This window comes from Stegostoma tigrinum, chromosome 1 (genome assembly GCF_030684315.1).
Source record: "Stegostoma tigrinum isolate sSteTig4 chromosome 1, sSteTig4.hap1, whole genome shotgun sequence".
Classification (NCBI taxonomy): domain Eukaryota; kingdom Metazoa; phylum Chordata; class Chondrichthyes; order Orectolobiformes; family Stegostomatidae; genus Stegostoma; species Stegostoma tigrinum.
In genome coordinates, this window is record NC_081354.1 from 77428167 (window position 1) to 77441436 (window position 13270).

Genomic DNA, 13270 nt, shown 5'->3' on the forward strand with positions numbered 1-13270 from the left:
AAAATGGCAACACAAGTGTATAAGGTGATCAAGAATGCATATAGCATGTTTGCCTTTATCAGTCAGGGCAGAGTATAAAAATTAGCAAGAAATGTTGCAGCTGTATAGACTTTAGTTAGGCAACATTTGGAACATCATGTATTGTTCTGGTCGCCACACTACCAGAAGGCTTTGTAGATGGTACAGAAATGGGTTACCAGGATGTTGCCTGGTTTGAAGGGTATTAGCTATTAGGAGAGATTGGTCAAACTTGGTTTGCTTTCACTTGAATGTCCAAGGACAAGGGGTGACTTGATGGAAGTTTACAAAATTATGAGAGGCATGGATAAAAATATCAATTACTAGGGGACATAGGCTTGAGGTAAAAGAGCGTAAGTTTAATGGAGGTGTGATGGCACTTTTTGTTTTACACAGAGGATGGTAAGTGTCCAGAATGCGCTGGCAGAGATGGTGCTGGAAGTGGATACAATTGTAACATTTAAGAAGCATCTTGACAACTGCATGAATAAGGAGGGAATAGAGGGATATGGATCACATAAAGGAATAAGGTTTTCAGTTTAGAAAGGCATCATGCACTAATGCAGTCTAGATGGGTCACAGGGCCTCTTCCTGGGCTCTGAATATCATATTAAAGATGAATAATCAAACTAACTACCTAATTTATTTCCAAAGTAATTTGAACTAGTGGAGGTCACATGACGAGTTGGATATACTTTGTTTCCTTACAAGATTTAGCAAGAACCTGCTTGCAGACTCGGTTCCAGCAGATAGCTGATTTGCAGCTGGTCTGCTGCCTAAGTAGCCTAAACTAAAAATCGTTGAGAGTTTCAAAGTCAGAGAGATGCACAGCATGGAAACAGACCCTTCAGTCCAACTCGTCCATGCTGACCACATATCTTAAAATAATCTAGTCCCATTTTCCAGCATCTAGCCCTTATCCCTCTAAACCCCTCATTCATATACACATCCAGATGCATTTTAAGTGTTGTAACTGTACCAACCTCCACCACTTCCTGTGGCAGCTCATTCCATACATGCACCACACTCTGCATGAAAAAGTTGCCGCTAAGGTCCCTTGCTGCTCTGATTTCATGTTCACTTCAGAAGAACAAATTCTGGCACATAAGAATGAGAAGCTTCGCAACTTACTAAAAATCCTCTGTTTTACAAGACTTCAACTAAAACATCAAATCTTCTTAAAAAAAACCAAAACACCCATCATTAAACAGACACTGAGACAATCAACCTTTCAATTATATTGTTTTATATCCATTTGTATCTATTCTGAGTATACAACAGTATGGGAGAATGTCACATTTTAAGCATCTTGAGTAAATAACCTTCCTCACTTTGAAAAATGCACAAATAGCTTGCTGCTGCAAGAATGTGAACTGATAAAATCTTGGACACATTTCTGCAGTACAAGAGAATCACAACAATAAGAAAAAACAAATTTTGAATTTGATAAACAACATTTAACATTTCTATGAACTATTTATTTTGTTTTAAGAAAATTAAGAAGTTTCTCTGCTTGAGAAAAAAACTGCTGTGGTTAATAGACTGTCTTATTGAGCTGAGTAAGGTTATGAATTCAAGTATCTCAATCCAGTGCAAGCCCATTCTTATCAGATGAATTGCCTATCCGATTCAAAGCTAACAAAATTACCTGCTGCAGAAAGTGACAATTAGGCAGGTGTGTTTCTGTTTAGGAGAGAGGTAGGTTTCTTTGTTCAGGTGGTGTGGGGAAAGCTCTACATCTAACTTGTAGACTATCATAAGTAGAAATAATGGAAGAAGGTTTCATTCATAAATATGATCCAGTCAAATTGAAGAGCAAAAGAAAAATCAATCTTTTATTTTCTTAAAAAGAAGAAAATCTATAAAACCAAAACAATGTTTTTGTCACAACAATAGCAATGGGGCTTTTTTAAATATACATTTAATTAATGGAAATAAGGAGGATATTCTCAAAGCGATACAATTAGTGCCACTAACTCATTTAAGAAAGGACTTTTTCCTTGAACAGATTCCATTAGCATAGTTTCAATGCATTTTGTTTTCTTCAAAATTCAGCAAACAATTCACAGAAACAATCCCAATTGGTTTTGTTTGATAGGATCAAAAATAAAGGTCTGACATTTCCTAATTAAACAACTGCTCGGTAGCAAACTGGGTACAGTCTTTTGAATTCAATAAAGAGCAACCAAGCTCACTGGAAACAAATCTCATTGCTGTATTTACTAAGAGAAATCCCACAAACAGCGACTATGGTGCTATTTTGGGTCCAGCGCAACTAAAGAAAATACTTCCAAATTCAATGCAGACATGGTGGAAATGAACATCATATTCTTGTAAAACATCCTTAAATAACTGCAAATGCAAATTAAATTGTGGAAGAAACCAATTCAATATTTAAAATGTGGGATCACTGAATCTTGATGGTAGGTGCTATTCCATAAATTTGGTTGGGGATACTACTGTGACATCTGAGCTTCCATTGCCTGTGCTGTCCACTCAGGGGCAGCCTGGCTGATCTTCTCCAGTAGGTTATTCACTTGGAAGCAAAGGGACTGGATTTGTTTGTCCCATGTGGGCAAAGCTTCACGAGCTAGAAGAATAAAAGAAAAATATATTATTCAAGTACTAGTACCCCAATAACAACAGACACAATCTTCACAACATGTTGATGTACAAATGCATTGTGTGGAAGTAACAGATCTTCACTAACAGAAGGTTTGTGATTTTAATTATGACAATTTGAAGCAGGGTAAGCAATCAAATTACATCGGAAGCTAGGAACAACCTATTCCTCATTCAATTAGATTATGATATTATAGCTCTTAATTACATTTCCCAATCCTTGATCCACATCCTTTGTACCCATATCTAACAAAAATCTTTGTCTCTGAAAATATCAATTGGTCAAGCAAGCAGTACTGCTGGGAGGAACAAAAGCAGTCAAGGCACCAAGTCCTGATCATTAACAGCTGACTTCAGCTAAAACTCTGTCTGTACAACAGTCAGTCAACCAAGAAAGGTTATCCAATCTCTGGCAAGCCCAGGAAACTTTCTGGTATCAGAAGAAATGGGGAAAGAGCATCAAAACTTAAATCATTTTAATCAATCATATGCAATTTTGCAACTAAGGTTGCTGTTCAGAATTAATACATTATACATGTGCTGAACATGAACACTGGTTTTATTAAAAGCTTACTACAGCAGTGAAAAGTAAAAGTAAAAATAATGGAGGTTGTGACAGGAATAATTCCTGTTTGCACATGCAGAAAACCAATTTCCAGGACCAATGAACACCTTCAGAAAAATTAAGGTATTATTGCATTCTGTACCTTAATGAAACTTCATAAATATACAACTGTCATTCGATATTGTTAAGGTCACTTTTTTTCTGCAAAACCTGCATAGAAAATTACGTACTTAATACTCAGCAATGGCCTAGTTGTATTATCGGTAGACTAGTAATCCAGAGGTGCAAGTAATATCCTGGGGACATAGGTTTAAATCCACCCTGGTGAAATTTGAATTCAGTAAAAATATAGAATTAGGAGTCTAATGATGATCATGAAATTGTTGTCAATTGTCAGAAAACCCTATCTGGTTTGGTAATGTCCTTTAAGGAAGGAACCTGTTATCTTTACCGGGTCTGGTCTACATGTGACTTCAGACCCACTGCAACATGGTTGATTCCTAACTGCCCTCTGGGCAATAAAACTAGGCCTAGCCAATGATACCCACATTCTATAAATGAACAAACAATCGCCATGTATGTGTGGGCTGCCTCTTTTGGTTCTGCACTTGGCAATCACATCAGTATATTGAGTCTGCCATGGACTTCCAGTTCTGAGGGTCGCTGCCATGCACAGACCTCAGAGACTTGCACAACAGAAAAAAAATTAGAGGGAATGCTGTCCTTAACCTATTGGATTTAAGGTTTGAGAAAGAAGCAATGGAACAGAAGACAGGAGGGATACAGAAGAGTCCATTCAGGAACAGAAAGTGCAAAAAGAATGATAGATATCGGGAACAAAAACAGAAGTTGCTGGAAAAGCTCAGCAAGACTGGCAGCATCAATGAAGATAAAAATCAGAGCTGACGTTTCAGCAGACCTGAAATATTAACTCTGATTTTCTCTTCAAAGGCGCTGCCAGACCTGAACTTTTCCAGCAATTTCTGCTTTTGTCCCTGATTTACAGCATCCACAGTTCTTTTGGTTTTTAGTAAGAATGACAGATATATTGGATTCAGGCAAAGAGGAAAAAAATATACAATTTTAGATTTTGAAGACTCAAAGAATTAACATCACAGAATGAGACTGATTTGTTTAAACTGCTTCTTTTCTGTTCTAGAGAGATTGATATTGTATCAACAATATTGTTCAAAGGGCATTTGCACTCTAAATTACTACCCTAACACTATGTGGTAAGTTTTAACAGACAATTAACATGGAAACATTGGAAGTTCTTAAAAATAGTTAGGTGGCCAAGGGGGAAGATATCATTGACATGAAGCAAGTGTATGAAATAAACGCATAAGCATGCTCTGAAGATTAATATCTTGTGCCATTACCTCATATCTCTTAATTTCCTGAAACTGTTCACTAATTTGAGCATCAATAAAGGCATTTGTCATTAGCACTATCAGAATTACTTTGTCATCAAAACTGGGCCCAATATATTTGAAAATCATAAGGGATCAAATTGTGACTGAGTTGGTAAAAACTTTGCTTCAGAACCAAAAGGTTGAGAGTTAAAGTCTCACACAGGATCATGGTTGACACTCCAGGGTACTCCACAGGGAAAGCTGCATTGTCAACGATACTATCTTTCAGATGAAATGTAAAATCAAAGACTTATCTACCTCTTCATCATCCTCTGACACTTCTGCCATCTGCAATCTGACCCCACCACCAAAGACATTTTTCCCTCACCACCCTTGTCTGCTTTCCGGAGGGACCACTCTCTCCGTGACTTCCTTGCCCACTCCACACTCCCCTCCACACCTGGTACTTTTCCCTGCAACCGCATGAAGTGCTACATCTGACCCCACACATCCTCCCTCACCCCCATCCCAGAGCCCAAGACGACTTTTCACATCAAGCAGATATTCACCTGCACATCTGCCAATGTGGTATACTGTATCCACTGTACCTGTTGTGGCCTCCTCTACATCGGGGAAACCAAGCAGAGGCTTGGGGACCGCTTTGCAGAACACCTACGCTCAGTTCGCAATAAACAACTGCACCTCCCAGTCGCGAATTACTTCAACTCCCGCTCCCATCCCTTAGGTGACATTTCCATCATGGGCCTCCTGCAGTGCCACAACGATGCCACCCGAAGGCTGCAGGAACAGGAACTCATCTTCTGCTTGGGAACCCTGCAGCCCAATGGTATTAATGTGGATTCCACAAGCTTCAAAATCTCCCCTCACCCAGCGCATCCCAAAACCAGCCCAGCTCGTCCCCGCCTCCCTAACCTGTTCTTGCTCTCACCTACGCCCTCCTCCCACCTCAAGCCGCACCCCCATGTCCGACCTACTAACCTCATCCTGCCCCTTTGATCTGTCCGTCCTCCCCACCTCCACACCTACACTCACCTTTACTGGCTCCATCTCCAACTCTTGAACTTGTCTGTCTCATCTCCACCTGTTTTCTCCTCTATCCATTTTCTATCTGCCTCCCCATCTCTCCCTATTTATTTCAGAACTCTCTTCACTTCCCCCCCCCCCCCACCCCATTTCTGAAGAAGGGTCTACGCCCGAAACGTCAATTTTTCTGGTCCTAAGATGCTGCTTGGCCTGCTGTGTTCATCCAGCTTCACACTTTGTTATCATAGGAGTGACCGCCCTGGTGTTCAAGGCAATATTTATTTCCTCAATTAACTCCATTGAAATGAGTTTATTGCTGTATAAATTGACTATTTCTTATACTTCAAAAGTAATTAATTACTTGGATGAGTTAAGGAGGAACTTCTTCACTCAGAGTCATAGAGTCCCACAGCATGGAGACAGACCCTTTGGCCGAAACTGGTCCATGCTGACCAAAATGTCCATCCAGGCTAACCCCATTTTCCTGCAATTGGTCCATATCCTTCTAAACCTTTCCTATCCATGTATTTGTCCAAATGCCTTTTAAATGTTGTTAATGTACCTGCCTCAACCACTTCTACTGGCAGCTCATTCCATAAGTGTACCACCCTCAGTGTAAAAAAGTTCCCATGTATTCTTTCCCCTCCTAATTAAACTGATGCCCTCTAGTCCTTGATTCCCCAACCCTGGGAAAAAGACTGAGTGCATTCACCCTATCAATGTCTCTCATGATTTTATACACTTCAATTTTGATACACTTCAAGATCCTGCAATTTCTGATAACCTTCCTCACTGTCCATGATGCTGCCTACTTTAGTGTCATCCGCAAACTTACTAATCATGCTTTGTACATTCATCATTAAAGTAGATAACAAACAGCAATGAGCCCAGCACCAAACACACCACTAGTCACAGGCCTCCAATCAGACAAGGATCTACCATCAAGCCAGTTGTGTATCCAATTTGCCAGCCCTCCCTGGATTCCATGTGATCTAACTTTCCAGACAAGTCTACCATATGGAACCTTACTGAAATCCATATAGACTATGTCCACTGCCTTGACCTCATCAACCTTCCTGGTCACTTCATCAAATAACTCAAATTTGTGAGGCATGAAGTCCCTCAAAGCCGTTGCTCACAACTCTTAATCAAACTGTCTTTCCAAATGGATGCATATCTTATCCCTCAGAATCTTCTCAAGTAACTTACCTACCACAGATGTTAGGCTCTAATTCCCAGATTTTTCTTTGCAGCCCTTCTTGAATAGGGGCACAATGTTCACTACCTTCCAGTCTTCTGGGATTTTACCCTTAGCTAACGATGATGCAAATGTAACAGCCAGGGCCCCCGCAATTTCTTCCCTTAACTCTTCCAGCGTTCTTGGATATATCTGGTCAGGACCAAGAGATTTATTCACCTTTTTCCATTCTATTACTTCCAACACCACCAGTACTGTGATATGGGCTATCCCCTAGATATCACCACTAACTTTCCCAAGTCTTCATGTCCTTCTCCACGGTAAATGCAGAACAGAAGTATTCATTGAGGACGTCACCCATCTCTTGCGGATCCACACATACATGTCCACTTTGGTCGTTGCGGGGTCCTATTCTCTCTCTCTCGTTATTCTTTTTCCTTTAGCATACTTAAAGAATCTCTTTGGATTCACCCTAATCTCAGCCAAAGCAATCTTATGCCCCCTTTTCACCTTCCTGATTTCCTTCTTTAGTAAACTCCTGTATCCTCTAAAAACCTCCAGGGACTCCCTTAATCCGAGCTGCCTGTAGCTGTGCGATGCCTCCTCCTTTCCTCGCGCTCTATAATCACTCAGCAGGATCTCATCCCTATTTCTATTTATCTCATTTGTGCCAACATGTACAATGACTTCTGGCTGCTCACCCTCCCCATTGAGAGCGTTCTGCAGCTGCTCCAAAACATCCCGGGCTCTGGCACCTGGGAAGCAACGCACCATTGTGGATTCCCATTTACAGCCACAAAATCTCCTTTCTGTTCCCCTAACTATCAAAACTCCTATCATTAAGGTCCTGTTTACATTCACCCTTTCCTGCTATCCCCCAGAGCCAGCTGCAGTGCAACCAAACTGACTATTGCAGCGTTCCTGATTGGTCATCCCCCCCCCACCATCAATATCCAAAATGGTTTAGTGATAATGGGAGCTGCAGATACTGGAGAATCCAAGATAACAAAGTGTGAAGCTGGATGAACACAGCAGGCCCAGCAGCATCCCAAGAGCACAAAAGCTGACGTTTCGGGCCTAGACCCTTCATCAGAGAGGGGGATGGGGTGAGGGTTCTGGAATAAATAGGGAGAGAGGGGGAGGCGGACCGAAGATGAAGAGAAAAGGAAATAGGTGGAGAGGAGAGTATAGGTGGGGAGGTAGGGAGTGGATAGGTCAGTCCAGGGAAGACGGACAGGTCAAGGAGGTGGGATGAGGTTAGTAGGTAGGAGATGGAGGTGCGGCTTGGGGTGGGAGGAAGGGATGGGTGAGAGGAAGAACAGGTTAGGGAGGCAGAGACAGGTTGGACTGGTATTGGGATGCAGTGGGTGGAGGGGAAGAGCTGGGCTGGTTGTGTGGTGCAGTGGGGGGAGGGGACGAACTGGGCTGGTTTTGGGATGCGGTGGGGGAAGGGGAGATTTTGAAGCTGGTGAAGTCCACATTGATACCATTGGGCTGCAGGGTTCCCAAGCGGAATATGAGTTGCTGTTCCTGCAACCTTCGGGTGGCATCATTGTGGCACTGCAGGAGGCCCATGATGGACATGTCATCTAAAGAATGGGAGGGGAAGTGGAAATGGTTTGCGACTGGGAGGTGCAGTTGTTTACTCCGAACCGAGCGGAGGTGTTCTGCAAAGCCTTCCCCAAGCCTCCGCTTGGTTTCCCCAATGGAGAGAAGCCACACCGGGTATAGTGGAAGTTCCCACTTCCTACAGACTAAGGGGGTGGCCATTGGCACCCGCATGGGCCCCAGCTATGCCTGCCTCTTTGTAGGTTACATGGAACAGTCCCTCTTCCACACCTACACAGGCCCCAAACCCCACCTCTTCCTCCGTTACAGTGATGACTGTATCGGCGGCGCCTCTTGCCGCCCCAGTGGAGCTCGAACAGTCCATCCACTTCACCAACACCTTCCACACCAACCTTCAGTTCACCTGGGCCATCTCCAGCACATCCCTCACCTTCCTGGACCTCTCAGTCTCCATCTCAGGCAACCAGCTTGTAACTGATGTCCATTTCAAGCCCGACTCCCACAGCTACCCAGAATACACCTCCTCCCACCCACCCTCCTGCAAAAATTCCACCCCCTATTCCCAATTCCTCCGCCTCCGCTGCACATGCTCCCAGGATGAGGCATTTCACTCCCGCACATCCCAGATGTCCAAGTTCTTCATGGATCACAACATTCCCCCCACAGTGGTCGAGAACGCCCTTGACCGTGTCCCCCGCATTTCCTGCAGCACATCCCTCACACCCCGCCCCCGCCACAACCGCCCAAAGAGGATCCCCCTCGTTCTCACACACCACCCCACCAAACTCCGGATACAACGCATCATCCTCCGACACTTCCGCCATCTACAATCCGACCCCACCACCCCAGACATTTTTCCATCCCCACCCTTGTCTGCTTTCTGGAGAGACCACTCTCTCCGTGACTCCCTTGTTCGCTCCACACTGCCTTCCAACCCCACCACACCCGGCACCTTCCCCTGCAACCGCAGGAAATGCTTCACTTGCCCCCACACCTCCTCCTTCAACCCTATCCCAGGCCCCAAGATGACTTTCCATATTAAGCAGAGGTTCACCTGCACATCTGCCAATGTGGTATACTGCATCCACTGTACCCGGTGTGGCTTCCTCTACATTGGGGAAACCAAGCAGAGGCTTGGGGACCACTTTGAAGAACACCTCCGCTCGGTTCGCAACAAACAACTGCACCTCCCAGTCACAAACCATTTCCACTCCCCCTCCCATTCTCTTGATGACATGTCCATCATGGGCCTCCTGCAGTGCCACAATGATGCCACCCGAAGGTTGCAGGAACAGCAACTCATATTCCGCTTGGGAACCCTGCAACCCAATGATATCAATGTGGACTTCACCAGCTTCAAAATCTCCCCTTCCCCCACCGCATCCCAAAACCAGCCCAGTTCGGCCCCTCCACCCACTGCATCCCAAAACCAGTCCAACCTGTCTCTGCCTCCCTAACCTGTTCTTCCTCTCACCCATCCCTTCCTCCCACCCCAAGCCGCACCTCCATCTCCTACCTACTAACCTCATCCCACCTCCTTGACCTGTCCGTCTTCCCTGGACTGACCTATCCCCTCCCCACCTATACTCTCTCCACCTATCTTCTTTTCTCTCCATCTTCGGTCCGCCTCCCCCTCTCTCCCTATTTATTCCAGAACCCTCACCCCATCCCCCTCTCTGATGAAGGGTCTAGGCCCGAAACGTCAGCTTTTGTGCTCCTGCGATGCTGCTGGGCCTGCTGTGTTCATACAGCCTCACATTTTATTGTGCTGAAGTTACACCTCTCCTTCGCTTTTGCCCTCTGCTGTCCAGCAGAGGGCAGTGAAGAGTTGGAAGACTCCAGCCCAAAGGACTGAAGAAGTCAGTAAATTAAGTCCAAGACAGAGACTGAAAGATTCTTAGTTACTAATGGCATCAAAGGATATGGGGATAATGTCGGAATTCGACGTTGAGGTAGCTGATCAGCTATGAACCAGAATGACAGAGCAGTATGAAAGAGCTGAATGGTCTACTCCTGCTCAGACGTGACTGAGGCTCTGTGATATATTAAGGCCATGAAAGATGTCACAGGCTTTCTGAGATAGTAGGAACTGCCGATGCTGGAGAATCTGAGACAACAGTAGAGCTGGATGAACACAGCAGGCCAAGCAGCATCAGAGAAGCAGAAAAGCTGATGTTTTGGGTCTAGACCCTTCTTCAGAAAATAGACTTCCTGATGCTAGGGAAGAACTGAAATATCTCCATAAATACAATGGAAATGTACTACTATTTTTCAGGATCAAGGCAAGTTTTTACAAAAAAGACAAAGTAAACTCTGTGGGTAAATTTGGGATATTTAATTATGCTGTAGTTGTAGAAGAGTCCGCAGATTCAAAACCTAGAAAGGTTAGATTATATGGCAGGAGGCTCTTGAAAACAAAGAACAGAAAAGGGAAATACTAAACCTTCCGCAACTCAGCCACTTCAGTAATATCAAGAATTAAGTGAACATAGCTAAAGAATGCTTTAGTTTTCAACATTTTTGTTCTTTTCGTTTGCTTTGACACGTTACAGGAAATACACAGATTTGGTACTTCAAAAACTTCAGTTGTAGCATATGTAAAAAATAAAAACAGCCTTTGAGTAGGAGAGCAAAGGCATACATTTGGTAGGAATTTTGAAGGTGCCACTATACTGGAAGTTAATTCTTAAGACCTTCTTCTGTTAAAAGTTGAGATATTCTGGCACGGCAGTGCCCATCAGTTGCGCAAGTGGTCTGAACATCTTCACCTTAGGAATGTGCTGTACTTCTCAATTCCTATCCAAGCCTTGTGATATTTAACAGAATCATCTTACGATCTAATGTAAATTCATAAACATACGCTTGTGCAATCTTTTATAAGCTAGACCAAGTAAATCCCAAGACAAGAAAGCCACAAATCAGTAAACTACGTTATTTCAGAGTACATGAACATATATAGCAATAGAAAAGATTTGATGTCCTTAATTCAATTGATACAATTTGTGTTGATGATAAAAAAGGAATATTTCTAAGTTTCCCCACATTAGGAGGTTATCTTGGCTGATCATAATACAGTAGCTTGTAACTGTTCTTCCTGACTCTTCATTCGACTTTTTGGGAAGACTGCAGTTTCCAGAATTTTAAAACTAACTGCCAACTTGTTTTCTTGTTATTTTTGTCTCTCATCACAGACTACAACTGCAAGATCCCATGACAAAGAAATTCCTGACATGAAGTGCTTGCTGTTTTCTGTTTTTGGGGAAACCATTTGGAGATTATTCTGTAAAAATGCTGTGTATTTCCATCTTTTTTTCTAAATTAACCAATGTGAACACACTTTAAAAGTTCAGCATTTATAAATGTAACTCTTTTCAATAAAATCTGACATCTTTCTTGTGAGAAGTACTCAATTCATAGCAGGTGGGAATTTGTTGCCTTAAAAACAGTCGGCCCAGACATCAGCAATACGCTGGTTTATTATCCTATCAAGTTGACTAAGTGGTCCAGATTTTATTCTGATAATAGTGGTGAAACAGTTGGCATGGCATAGGATCTTACAGGGTGTGAACATTCTTTGAATAACTCAGGAATCCAGAGTTACTGCCAGAAAGTTTACACTCCTCCAAAGGATGCATTTTAGAGATTCCCACAGGCTGCAATCTCCATTTCAACGCTGAACTGTTCAAAACTTTCACTTCTACTTAGTTAATCTGACTTTAAAAATCCTTTAAAATGTCACATCGTGTTAGATAAAATATAACTGATTGTTAAATAGCATACAAACTTCAGAATTTCTGCCAAACACTCTTGGTAATCTCGAATAGCTAATTTTATATTTGTGGAGTAGAATTCTCTCACATCCAAAATTCACATATATATAAAACACCAAGATATTTTTAAAGCCTGTTCATCTTTGTCTTAGCTGTGTTGTGCTAAATTTAACTACTGTTGAAACAAGGGGTAAACCACATGATATTTTTGGGCAGACCCATTCGGGTCAGCATCTGAATTCAAACATGTAAAATTCTGTGTGTTGTGAAAATTCAAATTATAGAAAGAGGAAATTTTTCAGAAGATAAACCTTTACAGAAGTACTTACTCTCAAAGTGGACAATTCCATCAATTTGATCAATAAATCCATTCATTCGACCCTCAGTGATCATCTGAGAGGCAATTTTTTCTGCCTGGTGGGAAAAGACAAAATGACACGATTAAGTCACTACGGAAATCTTAAATAATAACAAAAAGCACTGGCGATGCTTAGCAGCTTCTGTGGAGAGAAATACTTCAAATAGATGACTGTTCATCAGAACTGTAGAAAAATAAAAACATACGAGTTTGAAAGTCAATATACCAGGATAGGGGCTCTACCTGCAAAGGAGAAGGTCTGAGAGGTGGTGGAGGAGTTAATGTAACAACATATTTCATGATGCAACAGCCAAACAGAGTGATTGTATGGTACAGAAAGAAACTTGAGGCATGAAAGGCTACACAGCAACCGCCTCAATGGGACATGAAAGGATAAAGAAGACAAGGTCAACCCAGCCTAACAGAAAAAGAAACAGTCAAGGATGCAGAATAACGGTCTAAAGTTGCTGAACTCCAAGTTCAGTCCAGAAGGTTTTATTTCAGTTCAATTATGGGGCATCGCTGGCTAGACCAGCATTTATTGCCCTTCCCTAAATGCCCTTGAAAATGTGATGCTGACTCGCCTTGTTGAACGATTGCAGTCCATATGGAGTACAGCACCATAGGCACAGTGTGCCACGTCAAAAGATTTTCAAAGTGCCTGCTGTACCCTCCTTATAACATCTTTCAGCATATTTTTAACTGCAGATGTTAAGCTAACTGGTTTAAAGCTTCCTGCTTTCTATTTCCCACCTTTCTTGGATAGACAAGTAG

The 13270-nt window shown here is 42.6% G+C and overlaps 2 protein-coding genes across 2 annotated transcripts in view; one reads left to right on the top strand and one right to left on the bottom strand.

Moving 5' to 3' along the window:
- LOC132209761 (placenta-specific gene 8 protein-like) overlaps positions 1 to 11727 on the top strand; it is a 75135-nt gene extending 63408 nt beyond the window's left edge. The window contains exon 5 of the mRNA XM_059646487.1: positions 11560 to 11727. The gene's annotated coding sequence lies outside the window, so the exon portion shown is untranslated. The remainder of the gene's footprint in view (positions 1 to 11559) is intronic.
- Positions 1827 to 13270, bottom strand: part of cops4 (COP9 constitutive photomorphogenic homolog subunit 4 (Arabidopsis)) — a 64162-nt gene continuing 52718 nt past the window's right edge. Inside the window, exons 9-10 of the mRNA XM_048529468.1 lie at positions 12468 to 12552; positions 1827 to 2608 (exon numbers count right to left, since the gene is read on the bottom strand). Coding sequence (XP_048385425.1) covers positions 2475 to 2608; positions 12468 to 12552 — 219 coding nt within the window. The 3' untranslated portion in view covers positions 1827 to 2474. The remainder of the gene's footprint in view (positions 2609 to 12467; positions 12553 to 13270) is intronic.